This window comes from Lolium perenne, chromosome 7 (assembly GCF_019359855.2).
Source record: "Lolium perenne isolate Kyuss_39 chromosome 7, Kyuss_2.0, whole genome shotgun sequence".
NCBI classification, from domain to species: domain Eukaryota; kingdom Viridiplantae; phylum Streptophyta; class Magnoliopsida; order Poales; family Poaceae; genus Lolium; species Lolium perenne.
Window position 1 is genome coordinate 157026307 of NC_067250.2, and position 24618 is coordinate 157050924.

General features: G+C 42.5%; 1 protein-coding gene across 3 annotated transcripts in view; it reads right to left on the reverse strand.

Annotated features, from left to right (window-relative positions):
* Positions 1–2621: 2621 nt before the first annotated feature.
* Positions 2622–24618, reverse strand: part of LOC127300949 (exocyst complex component SEC8) — a 30271-nt gene continuing 8274 nt past the window's right edge. For 2 of the 3 annotated variants that reach the window (XM_051331149.2, XM_051331151.2), the window contains 20 exons: positions 18903–19041; positions 18697–18803; positions 17450–17751; positions 17196–17362; positions 16811–16926; positions 13831–13898; positions 13524–13642; positions 13380–13429; positions 11723–11823; positions 10102–10214; positions 9911–10018; positions 8969–9160; positions 5606–5691; positions 5122–5317; positions 4953–5030; positions 3626–3727; positions 3444–3518; positions 3161–3256; positions 3030–3079; positions 2622–2952 (listed from right to left, as the gene is read on the reverse strand). In XM_051331149.2, coding sequence (XP_051187109.1) covers positions 2865–2952; positions 3030–3079; positions 3161–3256; positions 3444–3518; positions 3626–3727; positions 4953–5030; positions 5122–5317; positions 5606–5691; positions 8969–9160; positions 9911–10018; positions 10102–10214; positions 11723–11823; positions 13380–13429; positions 13524–13642; positions 13831–13898; positions 16811–16926; positions 17196–17362; positions 17450–17751; positions 18697–18803; positions 18903–19041 — 2353 coding nt within the window. In that variant the 3' untranslated portion in view covers positions 2622–2864. The remainder of the gene's footprint in view (positions 2953–3029; positions 3080–3160; positions 3257–3443; positions 3519–3625; positions 3728–4952; positions 5031–5121; positions 5318–5605; positions 5692–8968; positions 9161–9910; positions 10019–10101; positions 10215–11722; positions 11824–13379; positions 13430–13523; positions 13643–13830; positions 13899–16810; positions 16927–17195; positions 17363–17449; positions 17752–18696; positions 18804–18902; positions 19042–24618) is intronic. The other variant, XM_051331150.2, reaches the window with a different exon arrangement.

Sequence of the window (24618 nt, forward strand, 5' to 3'; positions counted from 1 at the left end):
ATCCCTACAGATGGTGATGCTAGTGATGATGGCTCTCCACCCGCAGGGACCGAGTTCTATTGACGGGAGCGCTAGCATCCCTGCTCTTTTCTTCGCATTTTTGGTGTTCCGATGCCAAAGGGGGAGAAGAGAGTAGAGTCTAGGATCAGGGAGTTCCTTGGTTGCACAAGCCATGTTTGACAGTTTATTTGCTTCTTATTTGGCTTGTGCTTATTTGTGTCCTTTTTCATTCCAAGAACCATTTGCTACTTTAAATAATTCGTGTATGGACATGTACCTATATGTTTAATCTCTATGTTAGGATGATTATGTGTTATGCTTATATATCTTGACATTCACATGTTCATACCATGCTTGTTTCCTAAAGATATTGGGGGAGCTTCTCATATTCCACAAATGGTGCACTTTGCATTCAAACGCAAATTCTCCAAGTGCACACATTATGGGGGAGCTGTCTCAATATCTCATATGGAATCAATGTTTAAAGCTTATCATAATATCTATATGTGACTCTAGCTCGGTTTGTCATCGTATACCAAAAAGGGGGAGATTGTAAGGGTATTTTACCCTTATCCATTATTTTGGTAACTATGACACCGTGCTAGAATATTTGGTCTAATACATGTCTACAAGATGATTCCCAGGTATTAGCCGAAGAGGTATAATGGTGTATCAATGGAACAAGAAGGCAATGGGAGACCCCCCACTTCGATGAAAAAGGGAGTTTCAGCACTTGGCAGATCAGTGGCCCGGTCAGACCGGCCCTGGCACCGACCAGCCCGGCGCCGACCAGCCCCAGAACTGGTGCCAACCGGGTGATGTCCAGTAAGGTCGGAGCGCTCGTCCGGTCAAGGTCCGGTCGCCGACCCGGTTTGGACCGGCCGATCCGGTCCCAGGCCCGGTCGGACCGGGCGCCCCGGCGCCCAACTGGCCCCCACGCTGGAGCCAGCCGGGGGGGTCCAGTATGCCTCAAGAGCCCGCCCGGTGGACCCGGCCCCAGCTCCGGTTTGAACCGGCGGTCCGGTCCCTGGCCCGGTCTGACCAGCCCCTACGTCGGCCTGTCCGGCGCTAGGCCCGGTTGACCGGGTTTCTCGAGGAATCTGCTGATGTGGCAAGTCATCAACGGCCATAATTCAAGTGACACTATATATATATATACCCCTTATTCTACCTCTGAAGGGGTAGGCACTACACTACAAGCTGTTCTTGAGCTCTCTCTCTCATAATCCATTGTTAGAAACACCAAAAGCCTCAGATCTCCCTCCTCCTCCACCCAAACTCAAATCCCTCCGGGGAAACGATAGAGGAGGACCCGATCTACTGTTCTACCAAGCCAAATCTTATTTCCCCTTCTATTCATCAAGAAACTTGCTCTCTAGGGTTCCTTGAAAACCCTAGGTGGGCAAGAGAGGTCCGGAAGCATCCGGGCTGTGGATTTGCTCCTGACAAGATTGTGAAGGTTTGGAGGCTACCTCAAAGTCTACCACAAGTGAGTGAGCTATTCCTTCGTGGGATAGGCTCCCGGAGAATAGGGTGAGCCATCGTGGCGTGGGGAATCCTTCGTGGGACCTCCACCCCTCCAAATGTGACGTACCTTCTTGCAAAGGAAGGGAACACGGGAATAAACCCTGGTCCCCGCGTGCTATCGGTTATCTCTAACCGAACTCCTTACTTGTGATATAACTGCATGTGAGAGCCTTCGTGCTTGAGTTACTTGTATCCTCATATAGGTTGCTTCACCTAATTTGCATTAGGCTCGTCGTTATATTCCGCAAAACCTAATATTGCAAAGAAAGAATTAAAATTTGTAGAAACCTATTCACCCCTCCCCCCCTCTAGGTTTACCATCTCTGAACTTTCACAGTGGAACTCAGCATATGGAGGAGAGACTAGAAGGGGTAAAAGTACCATCTCTAAACTTTCATAGTGGAACTCGGGGTATGGAGGAGAGACTAGAAGGGGTAAAGGACGGCGAAAGTTGACATGGGCGAAGGCGATAAAAGAGACCTAAGTGATTGGAATGTACCTAAAGTCTTGGCTTTTGATAGGACTGCATGGAGATCAGCGATCCATGTGCCGAACCTTAGTCACTCGCTTCTTTTCTCTTTTCTGTTTTTTTTTCCTTCTTTCTTATTTTTTCTTTTTCTTTACTTCTCCTTTTTTGGTTCTCTTTTCTACTGAGTTTCATATCTAGCCTACCCCAACTTGCTTGCGAAAAATGCTTCGATGTTGTTGTTGTTGTTGTTGTATCTCCACTTCCATCTCCACCAGTTTTTTGCGAAAAATGCTTCAATGTTGTTGTTGTATCTCCACTTCCATCTCCACCAGTTTTCTCCTTGTTGAACTACGCCTACTCACCTCACCTATGTCGAGCTTCACCATGCACACCAACTAGATCTTGGCAAGCACAAGGTCACTAGAAAACCCTAACCAACTGTACGGAGACAAAGCAATATTCTGGACGTTTAGCCAAAGTGGATCTCCACCTCAGCAACTGCGTACAAACTACTGATTGTATGTCATGTTGAATCGGATTCCTACGATATGGTGTTTGCACATTTGCACCATAGGAAAAACAAAGAATCCTAAGAGTCTGGATAGATGGGAAACATTCCTAGAGATTGCATATAAATTTGGGAACTTTATTAATATTATACCCAAGAGAATACACATTTACAGGAATAAAAAACTGAGGCTGGTTTAACTCCTCGCACAAATTCACAATGATTGAGACACAAAAAACTATCTGCCCTTAAAAGGTAACCAAACAGAAATAGCAAGATTAACTACAGGCACCAAGAAAACCGAGAAAGATTCAGTGAGGCGTGTGCCACATAGCAAAACTCATCATGTCGGAACTCGATTTAATGGCCCAAAATCTGTGAGATGCGTCTTTCAGCATCCATCGGTATATCTCTACCAGGTACATTGACCTTTAATACGCTCAAGTATCTACATGATCAACATAACCTCAAATTAAACATAGTTTAACAAACAAAAAATGTAGTTAATGAAAATAGCATGCTTACTCTTTGGCAGAAAATAAATATTCCTGTTCACCGATGAATCCGAGCAAGGACTGCACATAGAGAAATGGGGTAAATACGATTTAAAAAATAAAACATAATGGGATACCAACAGTGTGATCTCATTAGTATACCTCAAAAGGCAAATTTAACAGTTCATAGAATGTTCGAACACGATCTAGTCTCTGTTGGACTGCCTCGCTATCAATTGAGGGCATGGCTGCAAGGGCCTGCACATATTTAAAATAATTTACACATGTGAATGTGAAATCATTGAATATGTCAAAAATTATTCATTCAATATGTCAAAAACTACTCATTCAATATGTCAAAAACTATTTAAATTGCAGATAGTATAAACAGGTATACCCAAATACAGATTAAATAATATATTTCTACCACATTTGAAAGTTGTACCTGTTCTAGTGCTATCGAATTTCTGCATATTTGTTGGACTCCTAACAGGTTGATGGACTTCATCTGTGCAAGTGCCTGAATATACATTTCCCATTGAAGAATCGTAAGTAAGATATAGGGACTTGTTAATAGCATGTACTAATAACAAAAAAAATAGGTAGAGCAGCAAATTGAAAACAAACCTTTATTGATGCATTTGCAGCAACGCTAGAAATTCCACCAAATACATAGTTCCTTTTCGGTTCTGCAACGTAGGGAGCCATTTCTTCATCCCTACGTGCAATCTGCTCACATTGTAAAGCTCAGCACATGCTACAAGACCCAGTACTAGAGGAGTAAAGCGAAGAAAAATATAGCAGTGCTTAATGCGCACTACGTGCTGTGTGAGTTACAGCACATGAACTTGAAACTTTATCTTGCTGAATGTGCACCCAAGATAGTACTCCTTTTTTTCATTTTTTACTTTATGCACAGCGTATTTTGTTTCGTTAGGATAAGCCTTTATATGTGACCTAAAGTTGATCTTGTTGGTCAAAGTCTTGTCGTAACGAAGCAAAAATACACCATGTATTTTGGAATGGAAGGAGTAATATACCAATAAGATATTTCAGTAAACTGTGCAATAATGGCAAGTAAGTCAACTCAATTTACATTTTGTGTATACCATGGTATTTCATGCTTAAAAGGAAGCCTACTTAAATTGCTTGTTGTACCACTAACTGGAAATTATATGTACATAGTACCAGACTCAGTCTCGCATATTGTACATACACTGCATGTGCATAAGTCCAAGTCCAAAGTACGCGAAATGCATTCCAGTATCATATACATATACTGGCAGTCCATAAACTTGGGCATGCAGTATCACAACTAGTACAAACTAACTCGCAAAAGATGAATTCGACCCCATAAATTTTGCCAAGTGGTGCATTGTGCAACTCCATGAACGAGTAAACAGTGTAGGATGAAGCACAAACATTGCAGGTGAGCTCGCGGCGTTCTAACAGATTTATTTTCATTTTCTAACCCTGCTCTCCTACGCTTGTGATGGATGCTGGTGACTGGCAGCATCCAGGAGGGGCTGAGGTCGCCACACCCACTCCAACTTCTATGTGCATCATCCAGCGTCATGCAAGGGTTATTTTGCACTAACTACAACCCGTGGACTACCCACTATGCCAACTCATTTGCCACCATGCACTTGTTCCCACATGACTTTCTCTTTACAAGTTGTTGGAGTAACTGATCCCACCAGCCAAGTTCATGGATTGTCAGTGCTTACCGTTTTACATATTGATTGATGTTTTGGTAGCATTTCGCAAGTGTTTATTTATTTCCATCTTCGGATGCAGCCGTTAGTACAAGATGGTTACATTGTTTTACTGGAGTTCAGTTCCCCTACCAATAGCTAACTAGATCTACAGGCAGCACAACGTAGCAAAACCATCATATACTGGTCCTAAAAGAGAACTCAAGTTGTATTCATAGTACTAACATGAGCTGGCATACCTGAGTTGTAAGTGAGATGATGAAGTCATCAGGATCTTCAGCATCTTGATCTTCTACATATTCTCTTTTTGTCATTTCCTGTTCAAATTTGTTTGTATGATAATATTGACATGGATAAGTCCATCAATACCAATAGAATATTTCGCTCAGAAACTTGAGTGATATTTACCTGCATGTGATATATTGTTTCTAATTGCATTTCCAATCTCAAGACTCTGACACAATCAACCGCTAGCCTTCTGTACTCATTAGCAAGAGATGCAAGGTTTTTCGGAATTGCACTAGTTGAGCGAGTGTGGCACCCTTGGTGCATGTGACTTTTGTTATCCACGGTGGTGGATGGACTTATGAATGACTCACCAAGCCTGAAAGTTGAAAACTATAAGCGTGCAGCTAAAGAATGCTGGCAATGACAGATCATTAGCGATGATGCAGCCAATAAACACTACAAAAACGGATGAACATGTTTGCTGACTGCTCAAGTGTTCAGTAATTAGGGGCCAAGGTATAACTGGAATCAGATGCATACAAAAGTTGGGACCCGTTGATGCTTTCATATTTGCACAATGCTTCTGGAGTAATAACTGAACACACCCCCATTTGCCACTTGCCAATTAACATCAATGGAACAGTAACAAGTGAAAAAGCTTTACCTTTCAACTGAATCTGCTAGATATTCCAACGAGTCGCTAAGAGATGCTAGTAATATTAATTTCTGATCATCATGGATCAAGTTTTCCTGCATACCAATAAACAGTCAACAAGTAGTGCCAAAATTTCCTAGAATATATTGTCCAAAGTCTGTATATAATTATTCAATTTCCACTTGAGACAAATAAGTACAAATCTGGGATTCCTTCCTTTCATCGTATAGTATATATATGATGTATAAGTATGTGATATATGGCTATTCATGTGCTTGACTCAGCCACATGAGTGGGTCCCTTGAGATATGTGCAGACCTTTGGAACAAAGTACAGAGGAAAACCATCAAGTCAAATCAATGTGAAAAATTGTTTGGTCATCTTTGACTATGTTTCAGCCACTACAATACAAGAGTATTGTGTACATCAGAATACATGACACTTTGCACACATGATGAGCGGACAATGACATGTAGGACACTAGGTCCATACAATGTTACCCCCAATTGGTGATGTGGTATCACTTATCAGACAGAACAAACGGGCCTGTACAAAGAGTTAGGGTATCACCACCGGCTCCCCTGCTAATGTGTCTGGGTCGTCCCCAATTGTGTCCGCTATGGGGGCGCCAGACGCATGCATAACCCCCAAAATTTCTTAACACTCAAATTTAAAGGCCAAATTCATCAAATCTTGGGCTATATTACAGGAAACTTGAAGTAAATTTGGCCGAGTTTTAAACTTAACTGGTCTAATAACCCTAACCCTAGACCTCGTCGTTAGACGGCACGACTACGATGACGGCCTTGAGGCCCGGCGGGGGCGTTGGGATGGCACCGCGTTGGGAAGGCACCACAGCTTTGGTGGCGGTGGCTGCTTGTTCTCCGGCTCGTCGTGGAGAAGTTGCTCCAAGCGACGCCGTCAAAGACATCGCACAGCGCTTCGCCGTCAAAGAAGTTGTTCTCCCTCCCCATCTCCCTCTCCCTCTCCCTCTCCCTCTCCCTCTCCCTCTCATATGCACCAACGCTCAAGTGGAGGGGTGATGTAGCCTGACCTTCAGTCGTCACCACATCATATGCGCCAACGCCAAAATACCAATTAAAGGTGAACTCGTTCCTTTATGCGACACCATTATTTCCCTCGTGAATGGTATACTACCTTTTAGCCCATTGTGTGTCAATGGTAGGTATACGTCGACACATACGAAGAAAAGGGAGGGAAACGTGGCAGCTAATGGAGAGAAGACCAAAGACGTCAACGCATTGAATCGAAGGAAGAGGGGGAGCTACATGGTTGGCACTACCACTTTGTTTGGTTGGCCATGCGCAAATCAAGTCAAGGCCGGCCAACTCAAGGGCAAGGCCACGTTGGGCCAATTCCCAAGGCAATAGGCCAAGCAAGCCACGACCAGGCCAGCGAAGGCCTCACGCCCATGCATGCGCACGCGAGGCAACGCTCAAGGATAGGCCGGTAGTACTGGCCGCCACCGCCTTGGGTACGTGTACCGGCACAACAGTACCACTGCAGTTTCCTATGCACCGGTATACTTAGGAGTTGAAGACCCGTACTACCGCCAGGCTGCCGATACTACCGCCGCGACCGCAACGACTTAAGATCTGAACCATTCCTTGCCTCGTGTGTGGCTATGATGTATCTTGTGGTTTACCTATTGTATCCCTGTGTGCTATGAGAAGGGACGGGCCTGGTGCAGCGGTAGAGCCTCACCGCCTGTGACCGAGAGGTCCCAGGTTCGAGTCGCGGTCTCCTCACATTGCACTTCGTGAGGGTAAGGCTTGCCACTAACACCTTCCCCAGACCCCGCACAGTGCGGGAGCTCTTAGCACTGGGTATGTCCTTTTATCCCTGTGTGCTATGACTATAAATAGAACCTCTCTAGTCAGATCTGGACAGACAAGAATTAGGAGATGAATTGGCTTTAGGCCTTTCCCATGTGGGATCAAAAACACCTCTTTGTAGCTAATCACTACTAAGTTGTATCAAGGCTCTCTTATATGATTAGTCTTTCACTCTTGTGATTCTACCGCGGTCTTTCACACGTGTGACTCTACCGATCGTATACCGATCTTTCTCTCTAGAGATTCTATCGGGACAGTGGTTCGGGTTGTCGGGAGTAAACCGGAATTGTATCAGGTAGTGTGTGTGCGTTCATCGTGTTCTTCCTCTCCCCCGTCTTTCCCTTAGTCAATTCGTGAGATTGGGCCACACATAGTGGCTTAGCCTTCATCAAAAGATGCAACGCTCCGTCGCATGTAACTTGTCCGCTAGTGGGTGGTGACTTTAAACAAGGCTGACCAGCTGTGTGCGCTGCTAATAGTCTAGGCATAGTAGTGTGTGCCGCTGACAGGTGGCCCTCATGCCCGGACATGTCCAGGTAGGATTGCAAGCGGCGCCCACATCCTGTCCGCAAAACAAGAAATAGAGCAAAAGAAGGTTGAGCAAACATGTGTCCCGCATCCTGCCCCGTTTGCACCCCTATGTTCAGGCACGCCCTAGGCAGCCCGAAAGTTGAGGGTGGACGAGGGGGTGCCTGACACCTGTTGGGTCGGTCCGGACCCCATTGGGCCGATTGGGGGCGCTGGTGGAGATGCTCTTCTCTCCTAACTGAACAAAATTTTCTTCTCTCCTTATATCTGCAGTGCAAGGGGGCGGGGCGTGGCACCAACGAGGTCGGACATTGCTTAATCAGTGTTGGTGTTGGACTTGAGGTGTGAACATAGCGACAGGCCTAGGCGACAGAGAGACTAGTATCAGTGGTGGGATGTGCCACTCGTTATCAAGACAATGAGAAGCGACGTTCCAGACCAGTTTCTAACCAAATAAAACTTTTTGAGATTTGCTTGTTCTCAATTTTTTTCTCCATCGATTCAACCTGGAATGGTGAGATTTTATACACAGTGGAATAAATTCCCAATGGCCCCTTCTTTATTGATGGAAGCATAATGTTCATGATTCTCGTCGTGGGAGAAATTAGTTCATTATTTGGCTCCTGGAAGAGGTTTGCTACATAAAATGCACAAATTCATAAATGTTGAAAGTTCCAAGTCCAAATATCAGAAATAATTTGTTTCACATCCAGGTTCAGTCGTTGTTCTCCACGAGGATCCATACTACTGGACCCTACTAGTAAACTTCACATGCTGTCAAACATGTCTTGTCCGACCATTTTAATTTTGAAAAGGGTTTGAACAACATTCTGGCATGCAGATCTTAAAGCATGCTAAGGACTGGGGGGGTTAAACTAGATTTGTGATGTAGAAAATTTGATTATTTTCCGTAACATTGGCAACTGGAACCTGTTACATACCTCCATAGCAGAAAAGCATGAAAAGAATGACTAACAGAATGAAATACCTGTTTGATTGGGCCCATGTCCAATAAGAGATCACTTAGTTCAATCTCTACTTCAACTCCTTCTGCTTCTGGAATGTAGTTTTCAAGTTGACCAAACGAATTTTGCAAAGAAGCATTTGCTGGGTCCAGGCGCATTAAACTTTCAACATCACTCCTTGAAAGGAGGATATAACTTTGTTTTTCAAGAACAGCCTGCATTTTATCAAAACATAGAAGGGTCATGACGAAAACAGACGAGTAATAAGTTGAGCTACAAGATCAGCACCACATAGTAAACTGTGATTGTAAATAAATGGCTAGCAAAACTCTACCAGTTTAATTATTGCACTAATGCTGGATGTATGTAATCCATGAGTTATTACTTATTACCACTAATGCTGGATGTAGGTATTCCAGCATATACTACCTCCGTTTCAAGGAATAAGGCACAAGCGCATTCCAAGACAAACTTTGACCAAACAAATTGAGCAATAAAATCTTAATTATATTGTATGTAATTGATATCCTTGGAATCATATTGAAAAACACTTTCTAATGATGCTAAATTTTAAACCAACAATCTTTGTATATTTAGAGTAATTTTTAGTCAAAGAAAAAAACACGCAAAACGAGGAGCCTTATTCTTTGAAACGGAGGTAGTACATGTGTAACATATTTTACCGCACTCTAGCGAGAGTGTATGTTAACTCCTAAATATGGCAATAGCTCAGTAAAAATATACACTGACCATGATATGTACTATACAACTCTATGAGCAGGTAATATGGGATATACACCAGCTGATTCTCAGAAGTTGATTATTAACTTGCATTTCATATAAGCAGCGTAAGAGGAAAAAAAAAGGCAGAAAAAGGCATATAATTACAATAAAAATATTTACTCCACAAATAAGAATTACATGTTCCTGAAAACTGCAGAATAAAGATAAGTGCATAGCTATACCTCCATATATGATGCACGGCATCTTTCATGTGTACGTTCCAGAAATGTGCGAACATACTCAACAAGCTCAGTGGCATAGTTCGGCATCAACCGAACCCAGCCAAGAACCTAAGGAGAGATTGAGAAAATAAATATATTAAATGTAATCAAGGCCTGAAAGAAAAGTAATGTTTCAATTACTGGGGCATTACCTCTTTGGCTATTATATCAACAGCCAAAAGCCCCTGTAGTACAGGGCGCCCATTCTCCACTACTGAACTATATACTGAGGTTGCATTTACACGTGGTCTAAATGCTGCTGGACCTGCCAATCGATATCAAAAAGTTGTTCAAATGTGCATGGATAAAAAGTTTAGGAATAGGCTACCGCAGCCACCATTATATGTAAACACAAGTTTGAACTTCAAGATGCCAAACTATTTTTAAGCACACTTCTTCAAAGATGCATGATAGGGTCACAATATAATGTAACGGATAATTAGGTGTTTGATGTCAAGCCAGGTGTTAGGTCCCACCAAATAAGGATGATATCTCGTTATCTGGAAGTATCTCTTTAATGAGGGATCATTTCCTAGTGTTAGGAAAGTATAAAGGGCGTACACAGTGCTGAAAGCTCCCACACATTCTGGGGTCTGGGAAAGGGTATTTCTAGGAAGCCTTTCCCTTGCATTATATTATGAAAGGGGGCTGATTCGAACCCAGGACCTCCAGGACACGAGTGGAGATACTCTACCACTGCGCCAGGCCCGCCCTTCCCTCTGCACAAGCCTTAGGAAAGTACAGATTAGTTAAAATCTATTATGTTGTTAGGGGTTAATCAATCCATTCTCCACCTTCCCTATCGAACCTTGTCTCATTTACATGATCCAATGATCATAACACTATGAGAGCCATGTCGCTGTATCATGTTTAACATACGCATGTACAATTACTCATATGCCTCCTAGGTAACTGGAACCCTGAATACAATTACTCATATGCCTCCTAGGTAACTGGAACCCTGAATTCCTATCGGAAATGGGTGATATTCCTCATGGTGTGAAATGCCCAAACTAACAACTATTTTCCGAAAGTTCCTCATATGCTCTTAGGTCGGAACGACGCACAAGTCGTCCAATTCCCAGAGCGTGACGGGCAAGCCATCCAATTCAAAGCATGCTCCTCTCGATAGCCATGTTCCATCCTTCACCTTATTCCCCATGTACCCACCCCCCCACCCACACCCCACGGCGCATTTTCAGAAACGGCACCCCCAAAAAAAGAGCTCGACATCCTGCTGGCGTTTTGAACTCCCATATGAGGGAGAATCTTTGCTGGCATTAGCCCTTTTTTTTATCTTCACTAATGCAATACATCAGTACAGAGAAAGTTAGTTCCTTGGCAGTTCCTTCGGCAGCTACCGCAAGTGAAAGAGAACGTTTGCCACTTAGCACCGTCCTTATTCCATATATTCTACATGCATTTAATATTATAAGGCCAAAATCACAGCAATTATAGGTATTTGAATGCACTAATTCCCTCATGTCTGATCAGATTCTCCAACATGTTACAACGCAATACATCAGTTTTTTCCAAAAAGAAATCATAATCCACCAAATTTCTGGAGTATAAAAGAAGATGATTTTAAAATGCAACATAACAGTAGATGAAGTGGCAACATGTTACAACGCAATACATCAGTTTTTTCCAAAAAGAAATCATAATCCACCAAATTTCTGGAGTATAAAAGAAGATGATTTTAAAATGCAACATAACAGTAGATGAAGTGGTTAGTAACAGTAGCTATGAACTGCTTGAAACTACTTGACTTACTAGATATAGCCTGCTGAACACATTTTCTATAATCTACAAATATAGCTGGCAAGAAGTGCTCCTTCAAGAAGTTGTTCACAAAAGCCAATAACCCATCATTCCTGCAGAAATTTAAGAGTAACAATAATGCAATATATCAATGGTGTAAAATTTCACATATTTCAATCGTACTTAACAGCATAAATGACCGGAAATATTTTCGGTCTACTAATATCATTTCCATGTGGCACACTGAGAAACTTCTGTCCACATGGTCTAATTTTAGAAAAAATTGATTAAGGTGTCCTGATATGATGTTAATTTGAGAATATAGAAGTACACGGGAGCAAAGACAACAATCCAAGAAATTTGAGAAGAGTTGCAGGGTGTGCATGCCTCATTGTTCTGAATCACACGATCACTAACTAGGCGCTATCTGTTTCCAGGGATTAATTTAAAACATCAATTCCCTACATAACACTACTAAAGCGCTGCAACAGCTCCTCTGGAAGGCGTGTATCTCGCAAATTGTGGATTAAGAACACATACAGAGGGAGTGGAAATCCATAGCTAATCAAATGAATACATTGGTGTTGTCCTTGCTACCGGGATACATGTTTACTTTAGTCGACCGGCCACAGAATGGAAGAGAAAGATAGGAAGAACTTGAAGAGCATGACCAGAAAATAACATTCATGGAGAACAGAGAGAAGCAATGTTGGTTTGTGGAGGAGGGGAGAGGAGTCACATGGTCTTGTATACCCTAAATTGACTGTGCACCATATAGAAATACCAAAAATATGATATTAATGGAAGGCAGATGAGATGTCAGAACGAGTCAACATAAATAAGTCCATTGACACTCCACCAAACCACATTATGGGTGAACGAAAAGAACATTGATTAAAATAAGTTCACTTCTACGGATAAGAAAGTTCCTCTAAATTTCAATTATTAAGGTAAAAGCCTCTCTATATTTTGCTTTCAAAAAGGACCCACTATCTAGCACCGGCTTCCAGTGCAATTCTAAAGTGATGTCTTTGGAGAAATTCTAAGTGATGGTGTGCACAGAACTAATAAAGGCCATCCACTATACAAGGCCATTTTTACTATATAAACAGGTACTTGTCAACAGATATCTAGAACCCATTCTTTTAGTTTCAATTGCTATATTTACGCAAAAGAAAGTCCGAAGAGCTATTGTTGTTTGCCATAAGAAAGCTCATTAAGCTTCTGGTAGTTATAGAGGGACAAATCGGTCAGTAAATCATATTAAGGGTTCCTTTTAGGGGATTTTCTTCGCATGATCAAGCCCAATAAGGTAGAGAAAGCTGGCTTAAAATTAGGGGTAGAAATGGGTCTGTCAATTTTTTTTAGAAAAACTTGAAAACAACTAACAGGTGAGGCATAAGTTTGTGACATCTTTAAGTCCAAGCTCAGGAACATCGAGAAACGACACCTTAAAATTCATCTATACATATGCATAATACCTCTATTATTGAGGAAAAATGATGGCTGGCGGCAGAAACATGGTAAAACTATAAACCGCGTGTCACTAACGAACATATATAACTCAGGTTATTAGGAGTTACGGTAAACACTGAATAATAGCGACGAAGTACAGATGGAGAATTTCAAACATTAATCAGAATCGATATTAAAAGATTTAGTACATTACCCAAGTTGCGAGTATTTTGGAGGAAGCACCAATCCTATATTATTCATAAACTGCAAAACAGAATATCATCATGAATAAATATGTAATATCACTGTGGTGGGAATAGGATCATAGGAATTACAAGAGAAGTATAAGACAGGTCACCTCAAAGACAGGACGGTAAACAGATGCAGCTAGGAAGATCCCTTGATCAGGTATGACGCTTGCTGTTCCATACCCTTCTTGTGGTACAGTTGAGCTTCTTCGCCATCCTTGACCTGAGACTTTGATCACAATATATCAGAACTGAACATATATGGCATATACATATAATAGCCAAGGAGAATGCAAAACCATGTGACAGCAGTAATTAGCTGACGTTAGAGCGAAATCTATAATTGACAGCAGAGGACATGTATTTTGAAGACAAGGTTGAGTTCATATGATACACAGTAATCTGGTTAGATCATACCTTCATTTTGCGCAGAGATTGCTGCATCTGTAATACGAAAAGCAAAAGAAAGGCCTTCTGATCCATCCCTGAAATAACAAAGTTTAGTAGTTTAGAGATGTAAAAAAAGAGACAAAACCCAAGAGGATGGAAGGTCTTTCTCCAATATTGGGACTTTCATACTGTTCTGTAACCTCATTTATGAAAAGTCACAGACCTTTATCTCGAAATTAAACAAGTGATCATGGATAATGTGCTACATTAAAGGCATAGTACTTTGAAGATGAAGAACGATCCTATCCATTTAGATTTGTGGGTGCGGATTCAGTAACAGTTCTCTAAGCAGTGGTTTGGATCGTTGTTCTAAATGGAACCAGATTTTGTTAAACCTTACTTTAGAGCACACCATATAAATCCAAATTTTGGTTAGGTTATGATAAAACTTGGATAATATAAATTAATTGAAAACACTCAAATATAAGCTATATGCGGAAAAGACACTTTATCTGTTATTCACAAAACCCATTGTGTCATAGCCCTAGGATACGTCGTACACGTGACACCAAGACGTCAGAGGTTCAAACTATAGCCCTGTGTCATGTGAATGGCATGCGTCTATATGTGTGTGTGTGTGTGTGTCAGTGTGTGCATGGCCTGGGCATGTGTTGTGTGCATGGCCTGGGCATGTGTTGTGTGCATACGTGTCAGCGTTTGGCCAACGCCAAACTCGATGTTACACATCCATGTACAGAATGACATTTAACCCACTGATACTCCATGCATACATGTAAGTGTCACAGACTTGCATTTTACCACAACCAGCCTAACCTGCCATGCAAGATAGCAGAGCATGTGTGTCAGTATATTCCGTCCTTGTGCGTGATGAAAGCTACACACCGCAAGCACTGCTTCAGCCGAGGAATTTGTGTTGTAGACTATAAATTTGTGGGATGCCGCAAGCAATGCTACACACCACAAGCACTGCATGATGACGGGACCATAGCCAGTCACCTGGTTGGGTTAAAATGCTGCTTAGGTAAACTGCTATAACATTAATGCTGCCAAGGTCCGGCATACGCACATGTCTCGACTGGTAAAGCTAGTCAAAAGTCCCTTGAGCTTTGGGCTTGGGCTGTTAAGAAAACTAAGGAAGGGCTTTGGCCAGCCAAAGTTGCAGGCTTTGCATGTGCTCCAAGGGCCATTAATGACCTGACGGGCCAACATCCCAACTAATTGCTCGGCGCTTGGTACTCACAACGTACAGCACGCCCCACCACACATGTAATTCACCAAAGCTAAACGACATAGCATAAGCACATGCATCATGATGTCCAACGCACCAAATCCTGACTCATAAATAATAGTTAAAGACCAGTTTCAGTCAAACAACACTTCCAGTCTTCCACTAAATCCTGTACCAACTAGGGCGCCTTTGACTCATAGGATTTGCATATAGGAATTGCGTAGGATTTGAGTCCTATGGAAATTTCCTACACGAGCCGTTTGATTCATAGGAACATATCCCATAAGAAAATTTTAAAACTAACTTCATAATTTTAGCTTTTAAATTGCTGACTAAGCTAAATGATCACAAATGGATGAGGGAGATTGGGTCAACGCCTCCATATTTCTCATAATGCGTCAAGGCTGCACAATTACGCGGCCCAAATCGTGTGAGCCCAAGGCGCCTAGGAATCGATCGATGGATGGATCAGATAACCCCCAACAGCTGGTACGAGTCAATTTTAGTCCCACCTTGCTCCCTGACATGAACACCCACCGCTTTATATACATTGGCAGGTTGTGGAGTATCAGCAAGTGGACTGGGGATCAACAAGCAATAGAGCCTTGATGGGAGAAGATGTGGTTGCCTAAATAAGTACTGTATATGTGTTGTGAGAATTAAACAGAGGAATTGTGGGCTGCCTGCTGAAGTCAACTATGAAGTCAGAAAATCTGAGCCGTTAACTTTGAGGAGGCAGAGCTTTCCGGCCACGGCCATGGCGGGGCAGGGCGGAGGCCAGCGCTTGCGCTCGTGCAGTTAGAGGAGCTCGGAAGCACGCTTGGCCGCAACAGTCAGAGGACATGGGCCTGGGCCAGCATCGGCTGTAGTACTAGGACGTCTGCAAAAATAACACGACGTGTGTGGTGTGCATGATTGGCATGGTGCGAGCAGAGGCTCGCTTGGATGCGGTGGAGATCGTCAGGTCAATCGGTACTAATAATTGTTACGGGACATGCGAATCCAGATCGGAGTGTATTCAGTAATTTTTTTGTGTCATGGATTTGGATCTTTTTTACATGCATTTTACATGGACAGCTAACGCTGGGTCTTTTCTATAATTGATAGTTTCTATTTTAATTTAGCATATCATGTATCTGAATAGCTGAGGTTCAAAATGCAACATAAAATAGTAAAAGTTCTCATACGGGTGTCCTGGTATAATGCCACATCACAATAATATATTCCAAAATATTCCTAGCAATTTTTTAGTATAAGTTTCTTCTCCAAAATTAACATCAAACAGACGCCAGGTATCTGTACCTTGACTCCAACCCTGATAATATCTTTGCTTTCGTCTATGTGCGGAGGAGGCGTTCACGGCTTGTGCGACTAGGATGCAAAAAAATTCCTATCAATTATTTTTAATAAAAAAAACAAGCCGTTGCAGATAAGAAGATTGTTTCTTTTAATTTCTTTTTTGTTTTAGGCCGTCATAATTCTAGATGAGTTGTGCAATGGGACGATAAGAGAGCGATGAAAGAAATAGGCATGAGAGATATGAGTGTACAACACAACTATGTAACCTTCCCCATGGATGGTGGGTGCTAGCAGAAGGACGATGCTTGTGTCCTGTGCAACACTAGCTGGGATAGACTTGCAATTTGCTCCGTAACGACTCCGTAACGAAGCACGGGCTTTGTCCTAGTAATGCTTAACTGAACATGTAATAAACTTATAGAAATCATTATATTATTCCACTGATAGGCGAAGACTTGCCTCTTTTCCTTCACTGGGTCCTTATTTGCAAGCCTAGCTGTCTGAACAGCTGCATCAGCGGTAGCAGCTTCTGGAGTTGCCCGCAAAATTTCACATAAAAGTTGCTGGCACTCACTCTAATAAAAAAGGGAAGGCAGACAGAGAACATTAGAATAAAAGAGAATATTGCAGTAGTGGAACTATCTATTTAATTGCAAAACGGACAGTCATCGTGATAGCATCCTCTGCTGAATAAACAATCTCATATGCTATATTTTCTAAAACCCTTTCAAAGCAACAGGAATGGGATGCATGGTGTTACATTAAATTTCAAAATGAATAAATGTGGACGATGTATAAGCAAACAAAAGATCATAACTGAAGATAACATAGAAGTTATGGCTACCTGAACAACAGAAAGAGAGAAAGCAACACTAAAACCACCAGTAGCTTGGGAATATTCAGAATCTGGATTCCAGCTTGTGTCACCATTTGCTACGTGAGGTGTATTCACATTTTCAACTTCAGTTGATGATTTTTGTTCAAGAAGCTCCCCGACGGTAATATGGTTCTCTGGCAAGTGAAGAACTTTTTCACACATGCATAATTAAAAGATTTAGCTTAAAGTATGACCCAGGAAAGTGAGAGCTGAGCACTTACCTAGTATGTCAACTAGACATTCGAATATTGACCCAAGAAGTTTGCTAGCTGCCTGCTGAGCATCCCCTGTGGGCGCCATAGCAGGAGAGATGGGACTACAAACAAGTTGTGTTGCCACTGCCAATGCCCCATTCTTCGTCTTCTGTTTGGACAACTGGTAAAGGGTGCCAGGTCCATGTGAGTGCGACACATCAGATGTTGTTTCTCTTCCAATTTTATCTATATTGGACTTTGAAGCCTCTCCTGTATATGATTTTATCTTTGAAGTGATAACATCGTGAATCGTCGGCCGAACTCTTTGGCTGTTATGAAAATACAAATAGTTACACTAAAATGTAAACTAATAACTGAAATGGCAGTAGCGATATTCTCTTGCTCCTGACCAATCTCAATCATTCAAACATATCTATTCTAATTCATAATTATCATCCAGTAGTTCTGCAAATAGTTGAGACTCTCTCCTGACAACTCTTAGTTACAAGAGTAATCTATTTAATAACCTATTTATCATGTTTCCTATCCTTTCCTCCCATTTTAGCTCCCTCAATGCACCTCTCCATATTGGAGTCATCAATTCGTAGAACTCTGCATGTTCTTTCACCATTACGTTGGAATGATACCAACCCCTCAAGAATTGTTGCTAGGAAATATTGCGGGTCTACCTTCAGGGTTTGTACAACAGTTTGTTTTGTTTATTCATGGGTTTCATGGAGAATTTTATATGTCGATGTGCATGTGCTTTAGTCCAAGTTCAATGCTTCCATTACAACGTGTTATATGTCGATGTGCATGTGGCTTCATTTACGCTTGCCAGCGTGTGCATTGCACATACACCTGCTAGTTACAATGTTCTTTAGTATTCACTTGCTAATGACTGAAACAGCACTGGCGATATTCTCATGCTCAGAACCACCAACTGAGTTAACACAGCATTATTTATAACATTAGCAGACAAGATGTCCTTCAATATTATTGTCCGGATACTCTCAGAAGAGGGGGAGGGCACTAGCTTTGTTTTCCCAAAGATCGCCATTTTGTGGGAATATAAACAATGGATCACATATTTGGGAGAAATACAGTATGTTAGTGAACTTTCAATCTTATGATGTTCCCTGAATTCAGTAGCAAATCAGGATTCCCTGTTCTTAGGAAGACGGATACCTATCTAGTCTACTTGCACGAAGACCAATGTCGAATAAGTCCAAAGCCCACTCGGTGTGAGAAAATATATAACAAAAAATGAATACCATATGACAGCTCCAGCAGCTGCAACCTTTTGAAGCATGGATAAGCACTGCACCAATGTTCTCAAGTATTTCACATTGAGAGGAGCGTCGGTCTTTATCATTGATTCCTAAAGCAGCACCAAACATAAATAAATAAATAAGTTTCAAGCAATTTGATCCCAAAATAATGTTAACCCACGATGCACTCAGGACAGAGTAAGCCATACAAGGAACTCATCTGGTGTAGCACAAGAAAGAAAACTTGGGATTTTGCGAGAGATGCTCGTCGAATCCTTCCGGCCACGCCCACCATCACTTTCACGCATGTCTAAGCTACTATCGTCATCTGGGCCATCAAATGAAGAACTGAAAATACGAAAACATAATCAGAAATCAAAACGTAGGTAACACTCAGAAGTTGTCAGTGTATTCATTCATTTAACAATAGCAATTCTGATGCAAACGACAAGAAATGATTACCACAGTAACATACTTCGCTAAAAAACAACTCAACAAGGATGTTGCACCTGTTTATATGTGTGCTACTGTTCTGATATAGATTTCCTAGACATGAATTAAAGTGATTGTAATAATTCATGAGTTCAACAAAAAAAAATACTCAGAGACACTTGACTGCGTTAAGTGAAGTGATTCGAGGTAATAATTCATGAGTTTGACAAAAAAAAAAATACTTTGAGCCCTTTTTTAACAGGGATAGGCCCTGGAGGGACCTAGAAGCTTTTATTCAGCGGTAGTAAAAACATGTACATGGAGGACCACGAGAAAATTAGAAATTACAGACAAGTCCCAACTTTTTGCACTAAGCACCCTAGATACAGAATTGAAAAAGCGGTCAGGTCCAGCTCCATGACCACCACTTCTACACACCACAGCATAGTTGCATCACACCGCCAGGGACGAAACCACTTGGGGTGAGGCCCCGGAAGCCTGCTGAGCTGGAGCAGAGGGGCCTCCGCCTTGGCATATTAGCCAGGAGGTTGCCACTCCACCATGGAGCACCACCGTCCCACGAAACTGGGTGTCGGGATGACGCCGCTCGACAGCATCGCCGCACAGCACCTGCGCGGCATCACGCCAGACCTCACATGGGAAAAAGTAGACCTAATTGTCATGACTGTATATGTAAATGCACTGGGCCTTGTCGACCTGGGCCTTGGGGCCAGCCTTGCTTGGAGAGGGATGGATTCATCGCTGCTGCATCAGAGTATATAGGCCAGAGGAGTTACACAGGGAACTCCGCTCGCTACTCTCTCTCCCTGCTTTTCTCTCTCTGTTCCAGTTGAATTCAGGCGATCTCGATCGTGCCTCACGTCGGCAATCATACCGGCAAGGGGGCAGGGTGTGACAATTTGGTATCAGAGCAAGGTTCCTTCCACAAAATTCCGCACAAAAAAATCCACAAAATATTCCCCACTTGATCTGGTCGTGCCGGCGCGATGGAGGTGGCGACGACAACGACGGAGAAGAACTTAAGCGCAATCAACGAGAGCTTGGTGCAGCTCAGCATTGCACTGGGTCGTATTGCTGCCAGGCAGGACCAGATGCTCGTGACGTTGAAGAAGCTGAAGGCGGCGCTGACAACCACTGCCACTACCACGCCGGAGTCCTTGCCCGGTTGAGTAACGAAGCAGCAGACGACCAAGCCTTCGTCGCCCAGGCTCTGCTCGGCAAATCAGATCGTGAGTGGTGGTGCTCCAGACACGAATGCCGTCTTCGCTCCCCAGGTGTTCGACACTTGGCTCGGCTGTCAACGTTGGCAACAACCATGTCGCGGTGGCGTTTCTGACTAGTGGCACGATGCATCTCCATGCCACGGGATCGAGTGCGGGCCTTGGTGAAAGGCAAGAAGTAGGTGATTGGTACGTGGTGGGTAAAATTCCACTGTGGAGGCTAGGTTACTTCAGACTAGGCAAACAGGAGCATCAATATAACTTAAGCTCCTCCAGCAATCCGAAATTTATGAAGCAACTTGGTGGTATTATCAGGCTCTGGGATCCAGCCATTTCTGAGGCAGAAACAATCTTCTATCACTTCGAAATTTTATTGTCAGAAGATGATCTGCTGGTGCTTGACAGGATAACCCCTTGGGATAGAAATGCTTTCAGAACATGGTTAGGCAATATCATGTGGGTGATTCCAGGGAAACAAGAAGGTACTTGTCTGTCAATTAACTCAAATGAATTGGTTATCGTTCGACAACGACTTTGGGATCCAGGTATTGTCGCAATTTATGAGAGAAAATTGTTTCTAGTACGTCTACTTTGGCCAATTGGAATCTTTCAGTATGTACACGTCCCAGGCTTAGTTCTTATTTGCTGGTGTCAGATGGATGTGCAGTTAACTGAAGAGGCTGCAAGTTTCCAATCTCAATCTGGGAATCCACTGGTGTTTTCTTCGGCATGCCATTGTTGGCCTCTTGGAAGCAATAGAAAGGAGAAAATTGACAGGTCGTGGCATCTACAATTACAAGAAGATCCATGCAGGTACAGAAATTTATGCCCATTCTTTGGTATGTCATGGGACCTTGAGTACAAGCAATGGGATCCTGGCATCGGCCAAAAGGTTTTCAAATGCTTCTTGACGAAAGATCAACAAATACTCACTGCTAGGTTTTGCCAGGTTTCAGGACTGCTCAGAATATCTATATGCCGCCTTCACACCGCATCGACCTCACCGAGCCATTGCTTGGGGGCAACCAATGTTTCTTGGGGGCGGTTAATGTCATGACCATATCTTTCTATTCTTAATAGGTGATCCCATTTTCCTGCACATGCAAGGTATCCACCTCATCAAGTATCACTGAGCAATCCTAGCCTGCCACGTTTCTTCAAATCTACCACATCAGCCATCAGTTATTAGTTGTATGCCCACGTCACCAGCTCATTTATTCAATCAGTTTTTGAAGCCATGGCAGTCCACGGGAAGCCACTCCACATCAGCAGGTCCCACTTAAATTGCCACGTCACTTTGTAAAAACAATTCTTCAGGCCATATTTAATAGATTGATTCGGCCCACCATTGTCCCTCTTCCCCACAAAACAAATCCTGAACCGCATGTTGTCACGTCAGTTTGTAAAAACAATTTTTTTGCTTCCAGAGCTTGGTGTTGCGGCCTGTCATCTTCTCCAAAGCACTCTCTTTATCTCCCCAATTAATTCCCCACCGATTAATTTCCCTGGCCCATTATTTCTTCCCGCATGCATCCCATTACTGCATCGTCAATAATTCACTGCTGCATCGTCCTTAATTATCTCATGAACCGCTGAGGACCTGAGGTCACGCCCATCCTCTTCTCCATGATCTCTACCAAGAAAATTGATGGAGGCATCTGAGGAGTCTGCGGAAAAAATGCGTGAAGGCAGTTGAAGGGACCAAAGGTGCCAATAAAGACCTTGCTCTTCTTCAAGATGCGCCATATCCTTGGATCCATCACTCTCCTCTGTTCTCAACTTCCATAGGTGTTGGATGATGCGGTCGTTCATGTTTGATTCTTCGCCCTCCATTAGCTTGCTTAGCCCTTCTTGGGCGATTTGGATGACGCAGCTGTCGGTGTCGCTTATTTGCTGCTCTCTGGTAGATTGGTATTTTCTCGCTTGGATGTCTCCAGTGGGGTTGGATTTGGTAGTCTAATCTGATTAGTGGAACCAACATGATTGTATGCCGAGTAAGTATACTTCCTTTCTTATGTGCCCTTTTATTTGTTCTAGATAGGACTTCTAACGTTAAGTCATTGAGCTCCTGACATAGGTTGTGTATTTGTTCCTACTTCAGCTATCCGGTGCCAGTATGGGAATCAAGACTAGCTACATGTTCATAATTTTGATTGATCTGGATATGATGCTCTGTGAAATTTAACCACCAAGTGTTTTATGGAACTGAAGAAACCAAATGTCTATTCCTCATGCAGATACACTGTTTGGTGCATCTGAAGACAAAAACAAATTCTACGTAAATGGTTAAAAAGGCATTGACTCATCCCAAGTTGCCTAAATTTTGCCTACTACTAAGGGTAAGATCACCAAATGCTTGAATGTTTTAGATGAAGAGATCTGAATCTTACATGCATTTGTTCATTCTCTTTTACCTGATTATGCAGAGAAAGGATGAATATGGAACTGCAATGTTGCTATGCTCACAGATCTGTGGAGTTATTAGTACCATCGTAAGTGGTAGGGTAGAGAATTAACGGTTAGTACTGCATATTCATATTCTGTTAGCATGAATTATATTACACACGATAAATGTGCAAAATGCATCATGATTTAGACAGAATAAAATTCATTCAGATCGTGATATAGCTACCTTTTTTGGGCGATGCAGGTTAGCGCTTAAAAATACTATTACACGTGAAATGGAATGGAGTGACCTCAGTATACCAAAGCATCAAACGGCGATCTCTTTTATGCTTTATACAACAAAAAGGAAACCAGCTTCAATGGTGAAATTTATTTACAACCATATACTGTTGCTTGGTTTATAAAACTGCTTATAAGGCTTGCCGTGCAATGACAATTACAGCTTTATTTGACTTACCTTGCCAATAGTGCCTTTGTGTAGTCTGGCCCTGGAGTTTTCTGTTAAGCTCTATAGAACTTTGTTGTATCTAGAACTATCAAGTAAATCTGGGTATCCAAAATCAAATTATTAGCTAAACACTACAGGTTTTCCAATTGAACTGAAGCCACCGGAAATAGAATATCTAGAATTTATTAAATACTCTTCTTCTCTCGCTTCAAAGATATTACAAGAATTTTAAATGTGTTGCTGTTAGTTGGAGACATTCTTAGGCACGCATACAAATCCTCTCTTCCTCGTGTTTTATCTGAAGGAGGGTTAGTTTCACTTGGTATAGGAAAGATCAAATAAGTGGTACTTCTTCATTGGCTCTTTTGTTCAACTTTTGTTAATCATGTTTGCTCTTTAGTCTAATGAAATACAAAGGGATACTATCTATATCGGAAATTCAAGTTTAATCAACGATTTCGCTATACACACTACATTTAGCGCCATGTTCACAAACATACTTCGCCAATGTTATCATACAAACAATCGTTGTTGATGATTAATCATAATGTTTTGTTATCCTTTTGGACAATTATTTTTTGGAGCACTATTAACATGATTTTCCGCTGCAACGCGCGGGGTATCATCTAGTATGTAAATGCACTGGGCCTTGTCGACCTGGGCCTTGGGCCAGCCTTGCTTGGAGAGGAATGGATTCATCGGTGCTGTATTAGAGTATATAGGCCAGATGAGTTACACAGGGAACGACATCGAACTAGTCTGATAATTGGAATAGAACCAAACTCCGCTCGCTACTCTCTCTCCCTGCTTTTCTCCGGTTGAATTCAGGCGATCTCGATTGTGCCTCACATCGGCAAGGGGTGGGGTGTGTCACACTAATCTTACTCCTAAACCTAGACCTACTATAGAGGGGAACCTGGCTGCCTCTACCAGGCTCACTCACGACGGCAACGCCGCCGGGGAGGAGGGCAGAGGAGACAGGCGAGGAGGCTCTTGATGGACTCTCATTTGACTGTTCACATCTTGCAGATATTTGGCAACTTGTCATATACTGTATTATTAAGCTATAATGCACAAAACTTCGGCTCCAGAGGCCCAATAGTGGGCCGAGTTATCTAGGGTTTAGAGGAGTTGTCCTCCTATATAAACACATGTACCCCTTCGATTATAATCAGACAATAAACATATACTGTTGTCGTCTCCCTCAGGAGACAGGGAGCCCCAAACCCTAGCCGCACCCTGCCCTAGCCGCTGCCTCCTCTCTCTCGCAGCGACGGCGCCGAGCCGCCGGCGTCTGCGCCTCCAGCCTCACCTCCCTCACTTTCATCATCCCTATAATCTACGCACCCGGTAGAACCGTAGTCTCTACCAATTTGGTATCAGATTGCTCTGGTTCGA